At 37.5% G+C, this 27,463-nt stretch overlaps 1 protein-coding gene across 5 annotated transcripts in view; it reads right to left on the bottom strand.

Annotated features, from left to right (window-relative positions):
• ANO3 (anoctamin 3) overlaps window positions 1–27,463 on the bottom strand; it is a 213,755-nt gene that overhangs the window by 72,775 nt on the left and 113,517 nt on the right. For 4 of the 5 annotated variants that reach the window (XM_061479183.1, XM_061479184.1, XM_061479185.1 and 1 more), the window contains exons 2-4: window positions 18,853–19,065; window positions 18,241–18,312; window positions 6,206–6,342 (exon numbers count right to left, since the gene is read on the bottom strand). In XM_061479183.1, coding sequence (XP_061335167.1) covers window positions 6,206–6,342; window positions 18,241–18,312; window positions 18,853–19,065 — 422 coding nt within the window. The remainder of the gene's footprint in view (window positions 1–6,205; window positions 6,343–18,240; window positions 18,313–18,852; window positions 19,066–27,463) is intronic. The other variant, XM_061479187.1, reaches the window with a different exon arrangement.

Below are 27,463 nucleotides of genomic sequence, written 5' to 3'. Positions count from 1 at the left end.
CAGTACACAATAATTAAGCCGCCGCAGCATGATGTGTTTGGTTTGCCTCTACACTAGACAGGATGAAGTTTAACTTTCCTCCGTGTGATGGTGTGATTTAGATTGTAAAATTGCATAAAGGAAAGTAAATATACCAACAGGCTGGTTTCTGAGATCCAAAACATGGATGTGTACAGCTGGGAATTGGAATTCTTCTCTCCCCAGCGTCTTCTTATTTCATTGCAGTGATGCTTAGAACAAAATTAGTGTCCTCCCTAAGACAGCCTGAAATTTCTGACAGCTAGATGGGGTAGAGAAAAATAATTTCGATAATAATGAAGAAACATGCTATATAGAGACTCACTCACATGTCTTGGTTTGGTTTTTTGTTTGTTTGTTGTTGTCAAGGAAAATCAGCTTGGAATAGAGAAGTAAGAGAAGAATGAAGCTTTCACTGTAAAATACAATGGTTGTCAGAAGTGGGGCAAGGAAAAGCAGTTTTCTGTAACTCTTCATATCTTGGTTTTTAAGAGGTAATAATGGAAGGGTTTAGTGCTATTAAATCATGTATAAGACAGAAGTAGCCATGGAAAAAATTTGAGGACCTGGGCAGCAATTTCGACAGAGGTAGTTTGATGTGTGAAATTCTTCTAGTAATTACCTAAAACTGCAATACCTACATGAATAGCTTTCCTGTTTTGAGTAGAATGGTTATTTCTCACAAAAAACCTCAACTGTCTTCCAATATAATTTAGTGTTCTTAGAGGCTCATAAGACACTATTAAGTAGAGGAACTACTAATTCATGGAAACCACCTCCTTTATTTTCATTACTAATTCTCCCTAATACTGTTACCATGAACTTTACATTGTCGTCTTCAGTAATATTCACACTGAAGGATGCCCCCATTTCAGTTGCTAGTGTCTACAGGCAGAGCTTACGACTCAACTCTTCCCTTAAGTTATTTTTGGGAAATACATACATCTCTAATACTAACTTTAACAGGCTTATTTCTGTGAACAAAGTCAGATATCTAATTAACGCTTGCTTTGTTTCAAAATGTTTAAAAATCAAACCTACAACACTAGAAAGTTTACAGGCTTCTTAAGTTACACGGAATTAGCTGTGAAAATATTTTAAAAGATATTAAAACAGCACTAGGTATTTTTTACATTTTAAAAATCATACTCTGATTAAGACTACCCTAAGATGTACTTGATGAGAAGTTTCCTAAGCACCCAACTAAGTTGGCAATCATCTTGTGTTTGAAGGGGTTTGGAATGGATAAGCCAGAAATACATTTATTATATTCATCTTTCAATTTCCTAATTCCAAAAATATAGATTGATTGATTTTAAATTCCCATTGTTTGGACTTGGGGTTGTTTTGGTTTGGTTTTTTTGCCCATGAGCATAACAACCTCAGAAAGAAAATCAGGGACATATTTGCATATGTAAAGATATCCAAACTAACTTGGGCATCAAAGACAACAAAGACTGGTTAATATGACAGGCTGCTATAGTTACCCACGCTAATGTATTTCAGTGTATACTGCACTGTACTGTGCAGAACCTAGCTGTTTTCTGAGCACAGAGGAAGACTTCCAGAAACATCTGACTGTAATAACAAAATAATTAGCATTTATTTTAGCTTCTTCACAGAGGGCATCTTGTTCATTTTTGTTCTGTTCAGCCCTACAGAGTAAGCATGAAAAATCCATTTCTATATAATACAGAAAGTATATTTTGCTTCAGGAAAGTAATAGTTTTGGGTGATCTTATGCAAAATTTTGAGCATAAGTCTGTTCTGTGTTAGTGTATGAGGAAGCAGCAATGGAGGATGTTTGGAGACAGGAGAAGGCTTCTCATTTCTAATACTTAACCACTTCTATTTGCTCTGTAAGTCCAATAGGGAGGCCTTAATAAGAAGCATACTGACATGGCCACTGAACATTTTTCTTTACATGTTTATTTTTAAAAACTCTCATCATTATGATAAAATTACTCACTACTTTCCCTGCATCTCCCGAGGTTTTAATGTCAGGTTTTTTTTTTTTTTTTCTGGGGGGGTGGGGGTGGGTTGGGGTGTTTGTTTTTTTTTAACAAAATCTCACAGCTGATAAGAGCCATGCACTAAAAGCATAAACATGACGTTAACTTTTTTTGCACTTTACCATGTCATTCTGTTCTGGTACAACGATTTCATCTGTCATCATTCCTTTCAAATTTTATTTACTTCTGTTATATTAGACTGCTTTTGTGGACTACTCCTTATCTATCAGGCTCCCTTTGCTATTCTCCTTCCCAGTACACTGCTGTCAGCTCACAACATCTTGTTCTTATATACACACTAAAACACTTCTATTGCCAAACCCTCTCTTTCAGCATGTACGCCTGACTTCCACTGAAAGCAGGAGCAGGATCACGAGTGAAATAATATATATGAAACTATTGATAAATTGACAGGATTAGAATACACAGCACAAATCTGTACAACTCTGAAAGTTATGGACTTAAAGAGGAAAAAACAAAACCAGAAAATTCCTGTAAATGCGTGGAAGATAAGATAAAATATTAAGACTGAAGAATGCTTTTATTCTACAGATATTACCTTTAATTTACTCTGTTTTTCAAAACTACCGTAACATTCTGTAAGCAAAAGATTTGTTTTGCAGGAGAGAGAGGGGTATGTCCAAAATCACAAAGAATCCAATAAAATGCCTAAACAATGTATTTCACGTTTTCACAGGCATATTTATTCTTTAATAATCACTACAATAATCTACTCCAAACATTCTGAGTTTTGCTTAAAATATAATGATTTTTTAGCATCATGTCCAGCTCATGAGATACAATTCTCCATATACTTTGGCCAATTGCTTTTATAAGATGTTCTTTAAAATTCCTTAGGAGTTAAAGAACATTTCCAGAGACTGAAAGAGAAAAGAGAAATCATTTCAGACCCTATCCAACACCGAACTAGTCCAAATACAAAAGGCAGTATACTAGGCTGCTGTTTAGGCAGTTTCTTTATAGTTCCTGAACCCCTAGTGATAACACATGAATTTTGTTTCAAATATGTTCTTTACTTCATCACACAGCAAAACACACCACTAAGATAAAAAATTAAACTGATAAAAAGAAATCATCAGTGAAAGTAACAATAATGAAGTTGATGAAAGAAAATGGAAGTGTAATTTCTCAAATATTCATATCTTGCTGCTATACATGTGACAATAATTGGTACAGAAAAGAATTCATTGCTACTGACTTCACAGCTTCTCTGTACCAATGTTGCCTTCCATTCAAGTGACAGAGTCTATTTAAGCCTGCTTTCCTTTCTTAGTGAAACTAGAAACATCAACTTTCCAGTCAGGAACCTTCTCATTCCTACATTTCCCTTGCAACAGCAGATACTACTCATTCAATACTTTGCTGAGTAGCCACTTGTTGGCATCAATCCCCTGTGTGAGATCCCCTTGGCACAAATACATACATGAAATTATACTTTTTACACAATCTCAACAGCAGTTGGTGATGAAAAGATGTCTGAAATGGATAAGGAAGACAGTTTTTTCATGGGTCTGAACTCACAACTTTTCATTATGAGCTCTGTTGATTCTTAAATGATCCTAGCTTACACTAACCATCAAGGAAGCCAGAAAAGCAGGTAACTGTCAAGATGAATGTTGGCCTCCAGATGCTATTTCAAAATTATCTGATATTTCTAAAGCTTTAAAACTGCAGCAATACAAACCAGATTTATGGAAAGATATACTTTATGTGTTCCATCTGAAACATTAAATAATTCTTGGTCAGACTGAGAAGACTTCTTTTATTGCAGTAGATCAGTTTCTTTTCCAAATATATGAGAGTACTTACCAGCTGTAAAGCTGTAGAGCAGTCTTCTGTGATTTCAACAGTCTCAAAAAGAATTAGATGCCTGCTTCTGCTCGTTTTATATCCATTTTGGGAAGATGTTTCCCTTAGACATCTTACACTAACTGCCACAAAGACTTGTACAATAATCCAAAGGCAAAATAGTAACCTTTTCTGACACAAAACTAATCTAAATCCCCTCTGCCTCTTCCCAGTGAAGGCAGAAAAACAGTAAATAGGAGGAGAAACCTGCTTTATTGCCTTACGTGCTGGTGTTGGCTCGGGTAGAGTTAATTTTCTTCATAGCAGCTGGTACAGGGCTATGGTTTGGATTTCTTCTGAAAACAGAGTTAATAATTCAGAGATGTTAGCATTGCTGCTGAGCAGTGCTTACATGGAGCCAAGGCCTTCTCTACCTCTCTCACCAACACACCAATGAAGAGGCTGGGGTTGCACAAGGAGTTGTCAATGCTAAAAGGTAGACATGGCTTCAGGAGACTGGTTTTAAACTCTGAAGTACTTTGTTCAGTATGTCAGGGCAGGAGACTGAACCATAAAAAGCGCATTTTTGTTTAAACTTTATACAAATACAAGGCTCCTCTTTAAACTTTGAAAGAAAGTTAGCTTAGTTGCTGCTTATAAACTTTGTATCAGTCCTGAATGCAAGGCTTGGAGAAAACACAGTTAATGGTCATTTTATATTTTATACAAAACTATAAAAAATACTTTGCTTTAGCACAAGGAAATGCCTGTCACTATACAGAAATTATCTGTTACTAGATTTACTCTGTAGCAGCCTTCCCTCCTATTAAAAATATTTAATGCTCTGTAACAGTCTAAACACTTCAGATTCTGCATTGTTTTCTCTGTCGCTTAGGCCACATATAACATAAAAGGCTTTGTTAATTAATCAACAAAATCAAATAAGAACATCCATTCTTATTTCTGTCTTTATTCAGCTAACGTTGCATAGAAAGGCAAAAACAAAAAGATAGCTCTGTGACCACAAAAACTCTTATTGCAGTGGTTTAGGTTAAGTATCCCTGCCCATGGCAAGCAGTTGGAACTAGATGATCTTTTAAGGTCTCTTCCAATCCAAACCATTCTGTGAAACTATGATAACCCTTTTCTGTCACTACTGAAGTTATATTTTCATGTCCCAGATTTCTGATCTGTAAAAACCATTACCTATAAACCTATCTAAAAGTTATTAGATAGATATTATAGAAAAGTTTTCTAAAACCACCCCATGAAATGGAATCTGGGAGATCACATCAATGTACCTGTGTACAGGAGTTCCTGTAGGAATGGTGACAATGAATAAGCCTTACAACAGTTACATGACTCTCATGAAAACTGCATTCAACGTTCAAGTCACAAACTGCAAGAGGCGTAACAGATGACAGAGCTGTATAATGGCCCACTGAAGAATACATTGTATGTAAAGCACAGGATCTTAAAGCAATTTAAGAATTTCTGGGTTTGTAGTGTGCGATTATTCATGTCTTTATATAACAAAGATCAGAGAATCACTGGTAAAAACTGGGCTGCTGAATAACACTATTTCCAGTGCGTGAAGAATTAAAATATTTCGGATTTCCTGAGGTTAGTCTGTTCGCCACACATTTACAAGCAATTATGCTTAATGGAAAGGACAATTAAGGGTCTCCCAGAGCAGAGCAGTAACAAAAACTACATGTTTTGAAATGAAAATCCATCCTAATTCTTTGGCATTATAGTGGACAAACTGCTGTAGGAAATGCACTGTGAGGAATACCGTGATTAGGTAACTACTAAGCAAGATAACATGTCAGTTTCACCAGGGAAGATGGCTTTTCTAGTGCTTTAGTTGAGGGTCCCGAAAATACTCTCACATTCTCCTGTACACAAGTGAATTTTATCTTTCACTCGCTGTGAAAGTATCATTTGGATTTTGGTTACATGGAGAATCCTACCCTTTAGATTATTCACTACATGAACATAGTTCTTCTAAACTCTCATAATTTCCTGCGGCCTCCCAGCTGACATGAATTTCACACCATGCTGGGAAACCTACGTCTTAAATTATGTGCAATACTAATTTTTTTAAAAAGTCCACTGCCTTTTAGCTTTAGTTTAGTTGACAGAAATCATTAGAACCCTAGATTCTATATAATCTTGGTCACTTTTGGTACAGAGAATTCCATTCACTGATTCTGCAGGTCAAACTATAATATTCCTATATTATTTCTTTTACATGAGATGCCCATTTAAGATGCAATTTACCTAATCCCTGAAAATTATATCTTAATAATATTTAAGCACATTCTGATAATTGATACGATTTAATAAAAGTTTGTGTCTGTTACCTTTGAAGACGATTTGGTCCGAGTTTCTGTTTTCTGCCTGGTAAGCTTGTTTTGAAGAAGCAATGACTGATCTGTACGAGCATCATAATTTCCATGTTCTGAATCATCTGCATATGTGTCTTTTTCCTTTCCTATGCCTGAAGGAAAAACAGAAGAAAACAGTGGACTCATTTTAGGTTACAGAAGAGAGAAACTAACAGTATTGTTAGAGCCAGAGTTGAATATTCATTTTAGTTATCCAATTTTTAATAACTTTTAGTCTACCCCTTCTTGCAAAAGTTTTTTACTTGAAATGTCATCATCTCTGTCTTAAGCTAGAAGTGACTTCTCTTTTTAGTAGAAGGCCTATAGAAACATTTCTATTGCCATTCCAATTGAAAAAGCTCACAACATTCTTCACAGTACCTAAAAAAAACCCCAAACAACCCAACCCCTACGCAATATAAAGCAAATATTCAAATGTTTTTGTGCTTGACTCACACTTGTCCAGACTCAGAACATGTTGTCAAATAGGAAGTGCATCTTGCAGACCTGAGTAACCTCCCATGCTTTAAATTTAAACAAGCAATCAAAATGCCTGATGGGCCTACACTCATGCTGCTCATACTTGGATACAGTATTTGAAAATTTGCATATTAAGGTAACCACTCAAGAACACATTTTAAGAGGCTTCCCTATCAGTGGTAGAAGACAGTTAACACCATGAAGAAAGTGTTTACATTGGATTTTTAATAGCTCAACAAAAGTTTCTATTAAAACTTGCGTATCCAAAGAGAGATGCAGATGACTGAGGACCATCCTCAAAGCTTACAAAGATCCGCTCTCACAGACTAAATTTCACCTGAATCATCACTGCAGGCAAGTTAGAAGGACTCAAGTCTCTGGGTACTCTAGAGCCTCTTTCAGAAGGCAGACATTTTCCAGACATGTAATTTCCTTGCACATTCTCCATCAAAAAATCATGACAATACTTATCATACCTACCCAGCAGAGGTAAAATGAGGGGTAATGTCTGTGCAATGTTGGACCATGTAAGTTATAATGAATGTTGGAAAATGGTTAGTCTTGAAAAAAATATTTTAAAGATGAAAAAATGGAATAATTATTCCCACACAATTATATCTTGGACAAGTTGAAAATATATATTCAGACAAAAAGTTATCCACAAATACTGAGTTAAGTTCCCATCTCAGCTTTCACATCAACATGGGAAAAGTCAGGGGGACTGGGAATAGCATTTAGCCCAATTATTCTAAATACTAAATAAGATGCCAAGAAAAAAGTCATAGTTGCTGTGGGAACCACAATCTTGAGCTTCCCAAATTTTATATTCATAAAAGCTCATCTGCAACAACAAAGTATTTTTCAATAAGCTGTTCAGTTAAATTCTCCAGAGTAAGTACTACAGAAAAGAAACCCCAAACAACAATTATCTCACATAGCCTAAATATTTCTGAGATGGAACATTACACCGGAACATTTACCAAGGGCTGTTCTTTCTGAAATTGAGCTATTTGAATAATGATTACACAAAATGAGGCCCTGCTAATTTGTGATTTTGATATTAACCTCAGTACATCTGTGGAGGGATTTCTTAATATATGAAATAGCCTGTTTTAATCATCAGTGCACCAAACTCAGGGGGTTTTATTTTAAGCAATGTTTTAATCTTAGTATACAGGTTATTCTCTGGTCCACAACAATGAATGCAGTAAAAAAGACTGTGAAGTAGGTTTCAAGTAGGAGGTATACAAAGCAGAAAACAGGATAGTTAAGCAAGATTTTATTCATGGCCAGATGTGATGAGCTCTCAGCTTTAGTAAAGATCAAGCTTTGCAAAAATATCTAATGTTTTTTCAACTTTTTAAAGCCATGAAACAAGCTTTCCCTTAGCAGTCAACATACTTTTACCTGCTAAGCATTTTTTATGTTTTCAAGGACAAAGCATTGAAGTGTAGCATATATTTTTCATTAAAAAAAATAAAAAATTGCTACTTTCCACCTGTTATCTCTGTCTGAAATGTAGCATGAAAGGGTTTTAGCAACAAAGAACCCCATAAAAATACATTTAGAATTAAAGAGGTGCATTTCTTACATGAAATTGAACAATACTTCTTACTATATCTATGAGGAGCTGATGACTTATTCTATGCACCTAAAGCAATGTCCCACAAAGTAAAAAAGGGAGGAAAGAAGGAATGAAGATTAAAACATAGCATTTAAACACAGCACTTGAATAAATATTTGTTATACCTGTCTGAGAGACATAGCACCTAATCCATATTTTAGGATTATCTTCAAAAAGTGCATTTTTCTTAACATTCCTGTAGTTTGAGACATTAATGTTAACAGGACACCTAAAGTGTGCTTTGTAGATACTTTGAATAGACTAGCGCCATTTACCTCTTCTGCAGCATATATTTTAGAAAAATCTGTAATATAAATAATTATGCTCAAGGTAAAAATTCAGTGGATTACAACGTATCTCTATACCAGAAGAGGTTGGAAAGAACAGCTGCAAAATGTGTGTGTTTTAGTTGGCTCATTTTGCTTCTTAAGCTGAGCTTTTTTGAAATTTCTTTTGATTAAAGAACAGAGAATGAAACAAGTTGGGTTTACAAAAAAGCAGAAATGAAGCTTTGCCACCAACAGCATTGACTATGGATTTGTATTTTTCTACAATGGGGTGCTTTTCCTGTAATAATGTATCCACCACTTTTATTAAAAAAGAAAGTCTCTCTTCCTTAATTTTCCCACCCATCAAGCCAAAATTACATACTGTTAAACTTACAGAACCTAAATTAATTTGAGCTGATTGTTCCTAGCATCACCAAAGCTTATCACAAGACAGTGATTTAACTCCTTAAGTCTTTCTTCAGTAACTGCAGTTTCTAAACTTGTGTTAACATTTTTATATATTTGTTTACAAAGTGACACTATTTTCTGCCATCATTTCCTCCACATTCTCCATTATTTGGCTTTGCATTTTAACTGCCATTTTGCTGATGTATTTGAGTTATTAAGTTATGTTAATTAAAACTTGTGGTAGTTGAGAGCTTTTTGAAGTGTTGTCACATAAAAACTTTTATTTAAAAAAATCATTAAGGCTGAATTTTAAATAAAGATGAGGATATCAAATCAGAGAAAAGGACTACAGCTTCTAATTCCAAAGGCAGAGACTGAATCGTATTTCAGTGAAGACAATGCGAACTCCACTATTCAGTAAGTCAAGGACTTCTCTTTAACTGGGTACATACTTAAAACAGATTCACCCATATATATATATAATTGTGAGCACAGCTGAACATGTAACTAAGTAATGCATACCCTCACCTTGGATCCACACTCAAGTATAAAGTAATTTGAAAAAGATTCAAGCATTAATCAATCAGATAACAGATCTCTCCATCCCAGTAGTTGCTTTGTTTTGCTATCTTGTAATATGGAGACACGATGAGTCACTTCAGCCTTCATACATCACAAAACCTATCTACACTTGGTGACATACAATTTTGCTGTGCTTGATACATGACATTAAGATTTGCCCTAAGGGCACTTGTACGATAAAATGTAGTAGAAAGTTTCAGCTCTGGGAGTCTTTTACCTCCCTATGCAGAAGCACTTTGTTTAAATATTGATTACAAGGTCCACACTTCATATTTCCATTTTTGAGTCTTAAATGCTTGACTACCATTCTTTCCATCATACTTGCCTAAAGGACCAAGAGTGCATTTTATTTATAACAGTTAGAGGAAAAAAAACCACCCGTAACATGCAATCCACCAATATGTTTCGGATAACTGGCACAGAAAAGCAAGTATTCCTCAACTGCAATGTGTCATACTTGGGGAAAATTAAGATTATTCCTAAATAGTTTCTGTTTCACAAACAGTGATATGATGACTCCTGACTCACTTCTTTAAGGCTTTACACATTTGCAGATGGGCCTTGAAAAGCTTTCGTAAGAAGAGATAATTGGTCAATAAATTCACCCCCTTTTGTCCTAATTTAGTTCTAGAAACAACAAATAACCTGGAGAAGGATATCACTGGACATCTGGATAAATGGCATTGTGATGGATTTACATCTTATTTTATTCTGCTGTGTACCTGGAATACTATATTATATACATAACATGAAAGGTTTTTCAGTTACCTATGTATGTGTGTTTAGATATCAAAAAAACTACTATAACAGACAAGCGCAGAGTTTTCTTAATGTACAATTTCTCATGACCTTTCAGACTGTGATAACAATTACACAGAGTATTTCTCATTTTTTAAAAAGGGGAGTCAGGTAGGGTGGCTGTTTGGAGGAGTTAAGAGGGTGTACAGAATCGCAACAGGGAGATTAAATGCCTAAAGCACTTTGATATTTTGAATGTCAATATTAACTCCAAAGACTAATCCTTACTACGTTTTGGCAAGCACCATGTTCATAATAGAGCACAGCTTCTCCAGCCATGCTGCCAGCTCTCCAGGCAGGAACAAGCTCTAATATGGAAGATGGACAATTCCCTCACAGACCAGGTATAGGAAAAACTGACCTAATGCAGCTTTTCAGCCATCTCACAACATAGAATAGATGTGACAGCTCTTACCTTTGCAGGTATTGCCTAAGGAACACAAGCATCTGAACAAATGATTCTAAAAGTCACAATGGAAACATCACATTTCTGTCAAAGCAGAAACTGAACCTGGCTTTCTGGAGTCACATCTTCTGTCATTTCTCAGCCCCTCCTTTCATGTCAATATTGTATGTATTGCACAGGTTATTCTGTCTGTTTTGGTTTATCATAACATCACTTAACCAAAATTCACTTTCAAGGTCTTCTGTAATAAAAAGATGAAAGTTTTTATCATGCAGTCATGCTGATACTTTGTTGGATTGTTAATTTTGATTCAGGTCTTAATTTCTCAGTTCACTATGTTATATCATGGCATGTAATTAAGGGAGTTTCTTACACATAAGCTTTGTAATAATTAGAATCAGGACACATGAAGACTATAAGGCTATAGGAAAATTATGAACTACATCATTCATGATCAAGTTCCTATGTAGGAAGGATTTAATTTCATGCTAAGGAGGATTAGTTACTATGCCTAAATCCCTCATAATTAACCTAATTCACAAAATGAAAAAACAGAACTGAAAAAAGAATAATTTAATTATTTTGATTTTTTTGCTAGTGAGTGCTTATTTGTCAAATAACTTAAAACCAGAAACTTGTATCCAAAACCTGAATGCCAATTTGCACTGGTTATATTAGTCATTACTCATTTTTTACATCTTATTTGAAATTAAATATTTCAGCCTAACAATTAGGGCAGATTCTCTAATTTCTGATTGTAGGGTCTGCAGAAAGCTGCTTACACCTGCAGAAAGCTACTTCTATACTTACTTGTTTTAGAATGAGCAAATTGGATTTTTAAGTTAACAAGCAGACTATCAATCAGATTTGCAAGTCATTCTTCTGGTCTAAATGGATTTCCAATATGGCTTAACTCCTGAAAAATCTCGATGCCTCATAGAGAATCATAGAATGGTTAGGGTTGGAATGGACCCTAAGATCATCTAATTCCAACCATGTATGTGATAAACCGGACTTTTAAATGCATTAATTAGGAAGAAGTTCTTCCCTGTGAGGGTGGTGAGGCACTGGCACAGGTTTCCCAGAGGAAGTGGAAGGTGTTCCTGCCCATAGCAGGGGGGTGGAACTAGACAAGCTTTAAGGTCCTTTCCAAACCAAACCAGTCTGTGATTCTGTGATTAATCTGAATTATAATAAGAAATCCCTTTTGTAAATCTGGCTCACAGTGCTTGAGACTGAACATTAAAAAACGAAATGAAAAAAACTGGCAGCACCAATGATAGTAATTTTAACAACAGAAAGGGACGTAGTAAATGGAAAACCATGTAATGTACCAGTCTGAATACAGCCACTCTCCTTCTAATCCTTTCGCTAAATCCAAAGGATAATTTGAGAAAAGATCAGACCATTCAGTGGTGTATTATTTACTGGTTTTGTGAGCTTTCACAACTTACACCGTCCCTTTTCACCTGCACCGTGCATTAGAAAAGAGCATTTATCACAGTTGTGGCAAGAAAAAAGTTACTCTTTATAGAAGATGTGAGTTATCACTGAAATAAAGCAATTCTCCTGCAAATGATGTAAATTCCCTTCACCTTAACTTGAGTACTTCAATGAAAACCTGCTAAATTCTTTTCAAATCATACAAGTGATTTCTAAAGCAAACTCAAAACTCAAAAAAAAGTATGTTGTAACCACCTCTATAATTTTAACAGAGGTTACTAAAGAGGATTTTTCAACTAACCTTCATATAACCTTCAAATAACAAATAACCTTGATCAAAATTGCTTACATTCAGATTCCTTTTCTAAAAGATGGCCAGCCAATTCTGAGATCGTTCAAAGATAAGGTTCTCTCCCTTTATGCATATGATGGCCTTCAAGGGAAATAAAGCATTATTTTAAAAATATACCAATTAATGTTTCTTTATTTGGGATTTGGAGAAGGCTGAGGTTCTGAATGACTTCTTTGCCTCAGTCTTCACTGGCAAAGGCTCTGACCAAACCACCCAAGTCTTGGAAGGCAGATGCAGGGACTGTGAGAATGAAGACCTTGTGTGCCCACTGTAGGAGAGGATCTGGTTTGAGACCATCTTAAAAATCTGAACGTGCACAAGTCCATGGGTCCTGATGAGATCCATCCGCGGGTCCTGAAGGAGCTGGCAAATGAAGTTGCGAAGCCACTGGCCGTCATATTTGAAAAATCATGGCAGTCAGGTGAAGTTCCCGATGACTGGAAAAAGGGAAATATAACCCCCATTTTCAAGAAGGGGTGACCCAGGGAATTACAGACCAGTCAATCTCACCTCTGTGCCTGGCAAAATCTTGGAGCAGATTCTCCTGGATGGCATGCTAAGGCACATGAAAAACAACAAAGTGCTTGGTGACAGCCAGCATGGCTTCACTAAGGGGAAATCCTGCCTGACTAATTTGGTGGCCGTCTATGATGGGGCTACGGAAGTGATGGACAGGGGTAGAGCAGTTGATGTCATCTACCTGGACTTGTGTAAAGTGTTCGACACTGTCCCACACGACATCCTTGTCTCTAAATTGGAGAGACATCAATTTGATGGATGGACCACTCGGTGGATAAAGAACTGGCTGGATGGCCGCACGCAAAGAGTTGTGGTCAATGGCTCAATGTCCGGCTGGAGACCAGTAACGAGTGGTGTCCCTCAGGGATCCATGTTGGGACTGGTCTTGTTTAATATCTTCGTTGCTGACATGGACAGTGGGATTGAGTGTGCCCTCAGCAAGTGTGCCGACGACACCAAGCTGTGTGGTTTGGTTGACACGCTGGAGAGAAGGAATGCCATCTAGAGGGACCTTGACACACTTGTGAGGTGGGCTGATGCCAACATCATGAAGTTTAACCATGACAAGTGCAAGGTCCTGCAACTGGGTTGGAGCAATCCCAGGCACAGCTACAGGTTGGGCAGAGAAGAGATTCAGAGCAGCCCTGCAGAGAAGGACCTGGGGGTGTTGGTCAATGACAAATTTAACATGAGCCAACAGTGTGTGCTTGCAGCCCAGAAAGCCAACCGTATCCTGGGCTGCATCAAAAGGAGCGTGACCAGCAGGTCGAAGGAGGTGATCCTGCCCCTCTACTCTGCTCTCATGAGACCTCACCTGGAATATTGTGTGCAGTTCTGGTGTCCTCAACATAAAAAGGACATGGAACTGTTGGAACAAGTCCAGAGGAGGGCCACGAGGATGATCAGGGGACTGGAGCACCTCCCGTATGAAGACAGGCTGAGAAAGTTGGGGCTGTTCAGCCTGGAGAAGAGAAGGCTGCGTGGAGACCTCATAGCAGCCTTCCAGTATCTGAAGGGGGCCTATAAGGATTCTGGGGAGGGACTCTTAGGGACTGTACTGACAGGACAAGGGGTAACAGGTTAAAACTTAAACAGGGGAAGTTTAGATTGGATATAAGGAAGAAGTTCTTTCCTGTAAGGGTGGTGAGGCACTGGAATGGGTTGCCCAGGGAGGCTGTGAGTGCTCCATCCCTGGCAGTGTTCAAGGCCAGGTTGGACAGAGCCTTGGGTTATATGGTTTAGTGTGAGGTGTCCTTGCCCATGGCAGGGGGTTTGGAACTAGATGATCTTAAGGTCCTTTCCAACCCTAACTATTCTATGATTCTACGATTTATACATGTGTGTACACACAGAAGTGTGCATATACCAGTGGAGTAGCTCCTAGATTATCTAACTCAAATTAGTTAATGGTAATGTATGCCAAATTATTTTATGTTGCTAGAATTTACATAAAAAAAAAAGTTCTAGAGTAAAACAATTTTTTATTAACGTGACTCTCTGTAGCTACTATGTGGCTACTAGGAGTAAATTTAAATTATACCCCACTTCCTTTTTCCAGCTACAACTGAAACCATGAGCTATTATTGGTAGCTCCAGGAAAGATACAAGTTTAGCAACTGAAGCTAAAGTTATGTCATTTAAAACCTGGCACAAAGTAATTGCTGGGCATGTCTTTCAGAAGAAAAACAAAGTGCAGTAAAACCAAAATGTAATATAAATATGCATCTGTGTTATTCATTGATGTTTTTCAGCTAGTATCCACAGGCAAAAGGCTTTGAAAAATATAAGGTTGAATTCCCTTTGATAGAATGAATGTTAAATCTCCGAATGTCAAATCTCCAAGTGTCATTGGTGTGACTGGCTAATGTATTAAAAAGTGGATGACATTGGAATTATACTATTGTACAAATGAGTTCAGAGTTTAACATCCAGATTCTTGTGTAACACAAATTTACACGTATCCACAAATACAACACAAGTATTTTAGTTTTTCATGTATTTACTTCTTAAAAGATCCTAACAATTCCAAAAAATTGCCAAAAACTTTTTTCCTGTTTTGCTAAATATATGCCTTTTAGGTATTTGTGACTATTGCATCAACATGAGACAGCTGTCAAAGTAAATCCTGTATCCCAGGTATATTCTTGTTACCTAAAATACTGCACTGATACTTAGCCTAGATGCCTCTGTCATCTCACATCAGCATCATCTTTGACATCTGGTATCAAAGATATATACCTAGACAGGAAATACTTCTACCGTGCCTATGAAAATTGCTCTGAAGTCCTGACATTTCATACTAGAACAAAAACTTCAGGCATCTTTCAGGAAAAAATTTCAAGTATTGCCTCAAGACAGTCTGTAACTTCATGATGGTCTTTTCTGTACAATTCAGTAACTGGAATAAACTTTAGTCTCCCTCTTCCCTAACACTGCTTCCGCAGAAGGGTACTGGTTGCTCTACAGTGGTCTCGCCCATGGCAGAAATCCTGCCCCCCCTCCTAACCTTGTATAAATAATCCTGAAAAATTCTTGACAAACTGAAGTGTTCTCATCAAAAGAGCTTATTCAGAAAATTCCCCCATGTGTATGCTTTATAGGATTTGGCTACTTACTTGCACCTAAATGAGCTGACAAAAATGATTGTGTTGAGTTGTCATGAATAAATTCACTGTAATTAGTTATTCACTAATTACATTATACTGGTTAGCAGGCATATTCCTCTCTTGGAGTTCTTAGGTAAAAAGACATTTTCTTAACAGTCAAAAAGCAGGAATCTTTCACTCATTTGATAAGTAAAAATATTCAAATAAACTGCAGTAGAGCTGGAGGGATTAACATTCTTCGGTGAAGTGGCAACTCCAATCTTATTTGTGAACTCAAGTCACAACAAGTGACAAAGGTCACTTTAACCAGAACTTTATACTCTTCCATAATGCAAATATACAGGAAAAAAAAAACCAACAAATTCTATGACCACCTTGAGAATTGTAAGGAATAATGTTTTACTTAATGTCCAGATCCAAGCAGCAGGCAACTTCCACCTAGGTAAATCAAAAAGCTCTGATTATAACCTTCAATACATGGAAATTTCCATGAAGCTTTGGCTAAGCACCAAGCATTCCATCTGAAACCTCATAGCTCATGTTGCAGAACCTCACTGCATGTAACTTCACTTGAATTGACTGATTCTCAATTTAGAAATACTACTTACCACCTAAAACTGACAGAGGATAAAGAATGTAAGTCCGTAACATCCTTGACCCCATCTGCCTGCGTTAGCAGTAACAAAGGTGCAAGACATTTATAAGTTAAATAGATATATGGTCTTATCTACAGTCAACTAAAACAAAACAGAAACTTTCCACAGAAGTCTTTTACATGATGCTTGTTAAATTCTTTCTCACAAGACAACAGTTTGTCTATGGACACAATTCTGGAAGAGGAAAAAGCTACATTTCTGGAAGAGGAAAAAGCCATTTGGCCTATTTTATGCATAGTTCCATGATGCAGCTTAATTAAAAATTCACCACATGCACTTAACTCAGCATTCTTTTCAGGTTCTCAGGAGAGCAGTTTGGAAAGGTTCACTAAGAAGATGATAGCCATTAATCAGCCGATTTTGCAAACTCAATCAAAATGCCAGAGTACTGACTAAAAAGTAGCAGTGCTGCCGCAGTTTCACCCATTTGGTGATGAAGGTTCAAGCAGCAAGATTCCTTTTTTTTTTTAACCCTCCAGATTCAGGGTAAAATCAATCTCTTCAAAGAGCATAGCTGAAGTCAGAGAGGAGAAACATCCACACCAAAGTTTAATACAATGGTTTGCGGAGGATACTTGTCTATCTTTTCCTCAATCACTGAGCTCCCTCTATGTTTCTTTCCAGGTTAAAATTAGATGACGGGAATGAAAAGCAATGCATCACTCACTATGAGAAAGAATTACTTCTGCCATACATAAACACGTAATAGTACCAGCACATGTACGTGTAAGCAATTAGTAAAACATAGAACCGGATATAAAAAAAAAAAAACAAAACTGAAGGAAATGATAAACAGTGAGATTTTCAGGTACCCATGCTTGCCTACCAAATCAAACCAATTATACTGAATGAGTGCAGTGGCTTCAACTGGAACCTTACTTAGACACATGATTTTCTTAAACAATCTTCATGCCAAATTTTTGGTCTGTGTCATGATTTTGGAACATTTTGATTTTGTTTTGGAGGACCTATCAATTTCACTCACATTTCCAGCTGCGATCCCTTTGGAAGACCTTGAAGAACCTCTTAACTAGCATGTATGTTGGGCATGAAGAAAAATCAATGTTAAAACATGTGAGAGGTGAGCAGAAATAGCTTTCTGAAAGCACGTCTCTCTCCTTCAGCATAAAGATCCGATTACTAGTTTGATGCTACACTGACTGTGAGTAAAAAGTTCCTTCACAGTACTTGTGCAAGATGCAGCAGTATCTGTGTGTAATTCATTCCAATGGGTAATAAACGGCCAGGGAATTTCAAAATTAATTACATTTCGAACTTGCAAATTACCAGTTGTGTTTTTATATACAGATTCATTTTGCAGTTGCAAGGATGGGACTATTAACTCCTTTCTTATTTTCTTTGACTTAATTAAAGCATCAAAATGGCATTAATTCAGGTACACATATGTCCCAATTACAGCTCTTCTTCTGTATTGTCAGGTTTAGTTTTTTGCAGGTTGGAACACTTTTTATACATGAGCATCTAAAGCAAACATACATGAATATATAAAGCAAAACCAACAACATAGCAACTGCAGCCATGACAATACTGAATAATATGACTATATAGGAATAATAACCAGCACATAATAATAACAACGATTTCAAAGAAATTTCAAAGACATACACTGAACGTATGAAAAAAAAACAACTTCTCTGTTTAGTCTCTATTCACTATTAGTCCAAAAGGTGAAAAAGTATCAGGAAAACTAAAATAGCATGTATTTCTTTAGTCACATTTAGTCTTCACTTTCAAAAAACCTGGCAGTTGAGGGAAAGTATTGTCTTTCCACATTTAGGTACTGCAAGTGTAATCAAAGAATCGTTAATTATTATTATTCAAACACATAAGTTCAAACACAAACTTACCTAAAAACGGATCATCATATTCTGTATTAGACAGCTTAAGCAAGTTGTTTTCCAAAGTCTCCATCACTTTAGCTGAAATAAATGCAATATTCATATCAGCATTCATATGTATGTTTTAAGTAAAAAGTTTTAAACTTTTTAAAGCTGCCGGTGACTCTCTCCATACTAATCTTCCCTGATTCTGCTCATGAATGAATGAATGCATCTGCTCCTGAATGTTCATACTTAAAGACACTTCTTGCCAAAAGCCTAATATTTATTTTTTCTCTCTCTTCTGAACAAACTATAGGAACCTTTATGCTATTCCCCAACATACAAGAGCACATTCTTGTCTTGTTTTCAGCATGAAGGGAAAAAAAGAATAGCTTAAGCCTCACTTCAAACATTATAGAGATTCACTCAAGAGCTTAGTACCATAGCTCTTCTAGCTGTTCAGATGACAAAAAGGTCTCTCCAAGAAACTGTAGATATCTAGACAAACCAAAGCTTATCAGATGCCCTTATATACTGAAAGATTATATTTAAGACACCATAGGACATCAAGTCATGTTCCCATAGATCCCTTTCATTCCCAGGGTTGGAACAAGCTCCTGAAAGAGAAAACACTCCTACCTCGTTCTGACACCACATCCACTGTAGCTGTAGATGTTCCTGCACTGAGAGGCTGAGGTCGGGACTGTGGCTGCACACGATTTGGCTGCAGAAAAGATGAATGCTTGCTCAGACTTTGAGGATGTGTTTGGCTCTGAGCTAGGCATGGCATAGATCTTCGAGAGGGTTTTAATGGATGTTCTTTCACTGTCTCACTCTTGCTTGTATTCATACCTGAAAAAGCCAAAAAAACAAGAACCTAAGTTCTGCTACATGCAAATGGCAAAGAAAGATGGCTAATTATGAAAACGCAGGGTGATTCACCCACTTAATTCTTCACCTACCTTTCCATCAACATCCCACAGTTGGAATTCAAAATGCTCTAAACTGCGATACGTATGTCATACAGCCATTTGGAAGCAAACGACAGCACTGTCATCCACATTATTATTGCTAAGCAAAATCTTAATTCAGTAGCAGAAATGAGTAAAATCCCTCAAACAAGCCAACAAACAAGCCAATCAAATACAAGCAAAAGATATTCACAAGCTTCCTGAAGGATTCATGAACACCCTCTCTTTTGAGATGGAGCTGTTTCTGAGTTCTAATCAATCTATTCACTGTTTCTAGTTTTTCTCCTGGAACTCATGGCACTCTGGGGTTTTCCTGTGTGTTGCCTGGCTTTAGGTTCAGATACCTAGATACTGACAGAGGCACAAGTCAGCTGTGTGTTATCAGTTTTTCTATCATTTGCAGCTGCAGCACTATGAAAGTATTCTCATTAATACTAGTTTAATTATACTAAGCTACAAAAAAGTAGACCAGAAACAATATAATGGCACTCAAATACACACACTCACTTAAAACTAGGTATTTCATAAAGGAAAAAGAATGTAAAAAGAGACCCCATGTAAATCTGCAGAAAGTCCTGAATATTGAAAATATTACTGTAACATAAACACGTGATTAAAACAAGCAGATTTTGTTTTGTTACCATTCTACTATCTACCAAAGGCTAACAGGAGGTAAACTAGTACTCATTTTTCCCTGTTTGAGTCAAGTTTATTCCTTGAAAATCATCATATTCTTCACTTAGCATAAAAAACACTATTACTTTGAGTATTCTCACTGTTCTCACATGGGCCTTCTAGTGGAAAAATATAGTAAGCTCATCAGCTACACAGGTCTCCAGTACCCAATTCCAATTAATAAATATTAACACATCTAAGCCTGACTGTAAATAATATCACATTTTAATAAGATTAAAATTAAAAATATCAAGTCATTTTTTTCAGAGAAAAAAGGATCAGTTTACTCCTCTGTTCAGTTCTTGCTGACCTTCAGACTCTGTTAACTGATTTGTATTACTGCACTAACACACACTAGAACTTACACTACTTGCAGAAGAACCTTAGCTACTTACTACTATAAGGGTGGTGAGGCACTGGCACAGGCTGCCCAGAGAACCTGTGGCTGCCCCATCCCTGGCAGTGTTCAAGGCCAGGCTGGACAGGGCCTGGGGCAACCTGGTCTAGTGGGAGGTGTCCCTGCCTTTGGCAGAGGGTTGGAACTGGATGAGCTTTAAGGTCCCTTCCATCCCAAACCATTCTATGATTCTCTATTAACATACTGAAATTGAATTAAACCCCATAAAACTGGCAATATGATTTTTTTTTTTTTTTCACTGAAATGAAAAACAAACTGTAGGTTTAGCAGGTATAATACTGAATTTATTTTATGGCATTCTTGCTAAAATGTAGTATAAGATTTTTAAACCCTTAAATCACTTGACATTGTGCTACAGTGGTTAAAAATGATTCAGTTTTCAATGTAGTATGCAGTATTCCAGGACACTTTGTTTGTATGACTGGCTGTCTCTATTCTGAGTGTGATAATTATTTACATTAAGAAACATGTAACTACCCTTTCAAGATGATAATTTTCTCAGTATTCATCCCATTTAAATCCCATTTTTTATTTCTTCCCCAAATCTCAGGAATTTGTCAGACAACTGTAATTTGAACCTCTCAGTAAAAAGGGCCACAGCTATCATTACCCATAAACATGCTCACTATTGAGCTTTAGTGATTACAATTACATATATTTTAAAACATTTGTGTTTGACAGATAATAATTATTTAATAACTATTACAGAACTACAATATGAATTTGCAACTGTGACTCTGCAGTAAATATGCCTCATATTGTATTCTGGTATTTGGCACAAAGGATGGCTTACAGGCACTATTAAAACTTAAATCTATTCCTGAGAGGTTCCTGCAAACTGTAAAATATTTACACTTTCCTTTCTTTCAAAGCTACAAAACTCACTGCCCCTTCACTATTAGATAAGTATCTTAAACCTTTTACCTATGGGGTAACTTCTGTGAAAAAAAAAAAAAAACAACCAAAAAAAACCACCAACCCCCACCCCCCCAAAAAAAAACAAACAACAAACAAACCAAAAACAACAAACCAAAAAACGTTACAGAAGTGCATGTGGCAAACCCTCCCAAATGTCTAAGTTCAGTCCCAGTGTAAAGTGTAAAATCCAGAGCAGCCCTGCAGAGAAGGACCTGGGGGTGTCGGTCAATGACAAATTTAACATGAGCCAACAGTGTGCACTCGCAGCCCAGAAAGCCAACCATATCCTGGGCTGCATCAGGAGCGTGACCAGCAGGTCGAAGGAGATGATCCTGCCCCTCTACTCTGCTCTTGTGAGACCTCACCTGGAGTGCTGTGTGCAGTTCTGGTGTCCTCAACATAAAAAGGACATGGAACTGCTGGAACAAGTCTAGAGGAGGGCCACGAGGATGATCAGGGGACTGGAGCACCTCCTTTGTGAAGACGGGCTGAGAAAGTTGGGGCTGTTCAGCCTGGAGAAGAGAAGGCTGTGTGGAGACCTCATAGCAGCCTTCCAGTATCTGAAGGGGGACTATAGGGATGCTGGAGAGGGACTCTTAGGGACTGTACTGACAGGACAAGGGGTTACAGGTTAAAACTTAAACAGGGGAAGTTTAGATTGGATATAAGGAAGAAGTTCTTTCCTATAAGGGTGGTGAGGCACTGGAATGGATTGCCCAGGTGTCGTGGTTTAAACCCAGTCAGGTAACTTGTTTACTCACTCCCAGTGAGTGGTGCCGAGCTGACAACAATCGAGGTCCGTGTCCCCCCCCCCCACTGGGGTTCTCCCCCACTCCCGGAGGAATGGGGAGGAGGATCGAAAGAGTGCAACTCCCACGGGTTGAGACAAGAACAGTCCAGCAACCAATGTACACAAATCACCACCGCAACTATCAACTACAACAATGATAAGGGAAAATAACAAGGGAAGAGAATACAATACCACCGGCCAAGAAAACGAGTTCCACCCGGAAGCCCGTGTCCTTCCGGGTAACTCCCAGTCACCCCCCACCCCGGCCATGACGTGCTGTGGTATGGAATACCTCCCTGGCTAGCCCGAGTCAGGCGCCCCATCTCTGCTTCCTCCCGGCTTCCCCTCCTCCCTGGCAGAGCATGAGCCTCACAAAGTCCTTGGTCAGGGTAAACATCACTTAGCAACAACTGAAAACATCGGCTTCACCAACACTGTTCTCAGGCTGGAAGTCAAAACACAGCACTGCACCAGCTAGCACAAAGGAAAAAAAAAAAAAAACAAACATGACTGCTACTGCTGAACCCAGGACACCAGGGAAGCTGTGAATGCTTCATCGCTCGCGGTGTTCAAGTCCAGGTTGGACAGAGCCTTGGGTGACATGGTTTAGTGTGAGGTGTCCCTGCCCATGGCAGAGGGGTTGGAACTAGATGATCTTAAGGTCCTTTCCAACCCTAACTATTCTTTGATTCTGTATGAGGCAGCTGAGCATGTAGTGCTTTGCCACTGGGCAATTGCTTGTTGCAACTTAAAAATAAATTTAAATGAAAGCAAACACATTTGTACATATTTACCATGGTCTCATGCACCCCCCACTAATTCAGGAACTAGCTGCATGATTTGCAGCAATTATTAATTTTTCATTATGCTTTAAATTATTTACAAAACTAGAAACACAGTTTCAAAGACAAATGCATTGTACATGGGTAGGCTGACCACAGCCATCAGCTGAGTACCGTGCAGGCACTCACTCCCACCCAGCGAGGTGGGGATAGAAAATGGGAAGAGCAAAAGTGAGAAAGCTCGTTGGCTGAAGTAAAGATTGTTTCAAGGAAAACCAAACCAAAACAATGACGCAGTGGCATTCAGTCACTACCTCCCACAAGCAGACAGTTGCCTATCCAGCCTTGGAGCCCCGAGTCACTTCCCACCCCTCAAATATTATTGCTGACCATGATACTCTATGGCATGGGACATCCCTCTGGACACCTGGGGTGAGCTCTCCTGGCTCTGTCCTCTCGCAACCTCACCCATCCCTGGCTGCTCTCTGTGGAGCAGAAAAGGGAAAAAGAGGCTACAATACTGTGCAAGCACTGCTCAGCAGTAACCAACACACTGGGGTGTTAGAAACACTGAGCCACAGATCCAAAACACACCACCATACAGACTGCTGTGAAGAAATCTAGCTCCATCCCAGCTGGAACAAGCAGACAAATCCAAAAGTTAATGCCAGAGATTTTTGCTACTCTATTGTTGAAGTGCCTGAACTTGTTCCACCAAGAACAACACAGTGTAACCTCTGAGGGACTGCTGCCTTTACTGCCAAAGGGACCTATACAGAAACACGCCACAGAAGCAAAAGCACAGTCCCCAAAATACCTGGGAAAGCTTTGAGCAAAGATTAGAAATATAGATTAATATTCACCTCTACCAAGAATACAAGATGGAGGAAAAAGATCCACAAAATAAAAAAAAATTCTGTGGTTTCAATGTGAAGGAAAAATACTCTGCAGTATGTTTTTATAAATCTTAGTCCTTTAGTGACATATATTACCTCTCTCTAACTGTGCTAGAAAAAAGTAAGTAATCTGAACATTGCCGCTGCTTGGAGTGACTTGAACTTCCAAGGAATTTTCCCCATCAAAACCTGTGCCACTTGAAGAAGGATGTCATACTTGGCAAGTCTCTGTCTCATGTCTAAACCTCAACATACTAGTCCACAAAGTAAATCCTTGCATTAGCAGGATACTCCCCATATTTAACTATAATAGCTGAGCTTTAAAAGAACCCCGATTTAAAAGCTCCCCTGAGCTCACAAAACATGCTTTGCTTTATCATGATAAAGTGTTGCTTTATCATGAAATACAGAACTTCATTTGTCCACCTCAGACAGCACTTCGAGATCTGCAGCACAGTATAACTGTTCTTGGTCAGACTGTTTAATTTCACAGGAGGTTAATGTTTCTTCTGCCTCAGAAGGTGCCATAGGTCTGCAAATAAACACAAGCAGAAAGGACTGTGCTTCCTACTCATACTGAAACGGGCTCTGTGCCAGTGGAGCATGCAGTGACACTGGGCTACAGCACTGAGGATGCTGCGTTCAGAACAGAGCAGTGCTACGTAATGGGCCTGCTATGCTACTTGCAAGGTTTCAGAGAAGTATTCTTTGTAATGTAAGTATTACTATTAAATATTATAAAGTATTCCTAAATTGACATGGTTTTTACACCAAGGTCTGTAATAGCTAGACATAGCAATGGGTAATATAGAATATTATCAGTAATATATAAAAAGATTTATTTCGTAATCGTTATGGATGGCTTTAATGATCTATTTCTTAAGCAGTGATACACCATCAGTAATTCTGGACCCTGCCACATAATTGTTACTATTGCTAAAATAGAACGTTTTTTGCATCTGTATTGGAGTCACTGTGTGCAGCATGATGAATCATTTCAATATCAAAAAAATTCATACAAATGCAAATAACACACTGTCATTCAATTTCAACAACAATTTAAGTGATACATTAAAAAAAAAAAGATTATAATTCTTTTATGAGGCAGTGCCTCCATTTAAAAAAAAAAAAACTTACTCCCTGTTGCTCACTCTCACTGTACCTCTGTGCCGTTTCAAACGGATTTCTTAATGCCGTGCTGCTTCTGCTTGGAGAGAGTCAAAGCGAAGTAACCCTGGAGCACATTTGCTGTTGCTCTGGTTGTATGATCTACCTTCATGATTCAAATTTAACAGGTTATTTCAGTCTCTGCTCATGTGTCAGAGACCGGTTCTGCGATATGCTAGTTTTGGTGGCATTTGCTGTTGCATGCCAATCCTTACCCAGCTCTGGCACACAAAGAGCTTGTGGTTGACATCATTAACTAGGTCACTAAACTGATTTACTGAAATTATATTCCTCTATTCTCCATAGAAGCCTCTTCTCAAATCTCTGCCTTTCCAACTAGAACTCTGCTAAACAGACCTTGATTGTTCAGGGATATGTTGATCTGCAACACAAAACATGTATCCATCTAGCAAAAAAAGAATTCACATGTTTTTTTCTATTCAAACTGCATTCGTTGCTCCTTTCCTTACAAACTATTGCTCTGGCACTTAGCAGGAGTATGGAAATGAGTATAGCATGAGCACAGAAATTTCTCAGGTTGGAGAAAAAGGTGGTTAAATGGTTTAATGAGATCCTGCCTTTTATTTTAGCACTTCTGCCTTGGAAAAGTGTTCTTTCCGAAGGGAAGCTGGGGATTCCTGTTATGTAGGCAAATCCCTATGTGGCTGAAAGCCGTAACAGCTAGCTGTACTATATCTTTGCATAGCTTCCTGGCAGAACAGGCAGGCAAGATGGAACTGGAGCATTCCTGATTGCTAAATCAGTATGCACCATTTAATGCATACTCAACATTAGGCCAATCTAGAAAGACTATAAATGAAGCCAGCTCACATACCTCCAGGTTTTAGCTATTAGGAACACAAAGGAAAAAAATATCCTTTGCCTCATTCTGTGAAATAAAGATACGATAACTTCTTTACTACTAAGAGGAAAGAAAAATTGCTTTGCATTTGCTCCTAATTTTAGAGAAGGAAAGTTTGACAGCTGGTCCACATGCACTCTTAACCCAATGCTGGATGCGCCCTCAGCAAGGTTGGATTAGTGCTACTGCCCCTTTAATCCAGCACAAACATCATAGAAACAGTAGTAGCTATTATATATGTCAACAGCATCAGCTTTATAGAGATATGATATACAATAATCTTCACAATATCAACACCACGCAGGTCTAAGCAACTACTCATTTCACCACAAATTTGCTTGATAAAAATACCTTATTAATTGTAAAAAAAAACCTTCTGTAAAGCATTTGGCTTTGCATACCATACATCACCAATTAAAATGAAGTATCATTCATAAAATGCATTAAATAGACTGTGAAACTGGTAAATCTCAAATGCTTCTGTCAACAGCATCATCATAATTAGAATATCTTTAATCACATAAAATATGAACAAAAGCCTGCAATGGTTTTCATGACATTTAAATTTAATGTGGAAACATATTTCTACACTACCAAGTATAAAACAGCTCAATTTTGAAGAGCATTTAGTTTTCAATACTCAATAGATGTAACAGGTACTTAAAAGAATTAGCTTACTTGGATTGGCATCTGCAATCTACAAAAGAAAACATAATTACCCTAGTAAATTCTGAGAAACCATAACCAAAAGGTACTTAATAATGAAAAAAAAATAGATTATTTCAGTGACAGCAGAAGTTTTCTTACCTATTTGTAATACCTGAACAAACACAAAGGGTATTCAGTTCCACATACTAGGCTTAAGTCAGGAATGGACCCATACTTTCCTTTTTTATAGAAAAGGTAGAATCAAAGTGGGTAACTTCTGACTTTGTTTTATATTCTTACATGAAAAGGAAAAAAAAAAACAAACAACCAACCCCAGCATCAACTATTCTCATTATATTATCAAACATACTTAAAAGGCCTCATCAAAATTGGAGAAAATGAAACTATCCTTTTCTTGAGAAGAAATAAGAAAAGACAACACACTGAACATGGAAGGAAACGGCCTTCAAAGATGAACCCTATTTCTCTTTAGTACTATCAGTTTATCATGAAAGCTTATGAATCCCAATCTTCTAAGGGAATTTTTTTCAGATCACTTAACTACCTTTTGCATTATGTAGTGAACAGGTCAACACAGAATCATAAAATCAGCTAGGCTAGAAAAGACTTTTAAGATCATCAAGTCTAACCTTAGATTGAATCCAACATTATTCCTACTAAATGCTTCAAATGTAGCAACTTGGGTGGGTATAACTCCTACCATATTCAAGAAATGCACCTTGAATAAGTCACTGTGATGGTATTTTTCAGTGTCATCCCACCACAGAAGTAACATTGATTTATGAGGGTGTATATGAAATAATACAACGTTTAATATCATCAATCATGCATTTGAAGACCGCTGCCATTAAATACCATGATTTTACTTCAACCTTTTTAGTTTTAAGTATTGTGAGAAGATGAACAGAATCAAATTAATTGTAAAGGCTATACTCATGCTAGCTTTTTTTCCTCTCAAGTTCGAAATGTGAGAAATAAAATTTTCAATCCAGAAGTACAGCTAAAATAAGGGAAAGGAATTGGTGAGATTATCTGAAAGTCCTCCAAGAAAACACACACACTGGCACTTAAATACATGGTTAGTTCAATTTGCAAGCTTCAG

This window comes from Pezoporus flaviventris, unplaced genomic scaffold (genome assembly GCF_033815535.1).
Source record: "Pezoporus flaviventris isolate CSIRO_AGI_PZ_B2104156 unplaced genomic scaffold, CSIRO_AGI_Pfla_v1 ptg000143l, whole genome shotgun sequence".
Taxonomy (NCBI): domain Eukaryota; kingdom Metazoa; phylum Chordata; class Aves; order Psittaciformes; family Psittacidae; genus Pezoporus; species Pezoporus flaviventris.
This window is presented reverse-complemented; position numbering and strand designations above follow the sequence as displayed.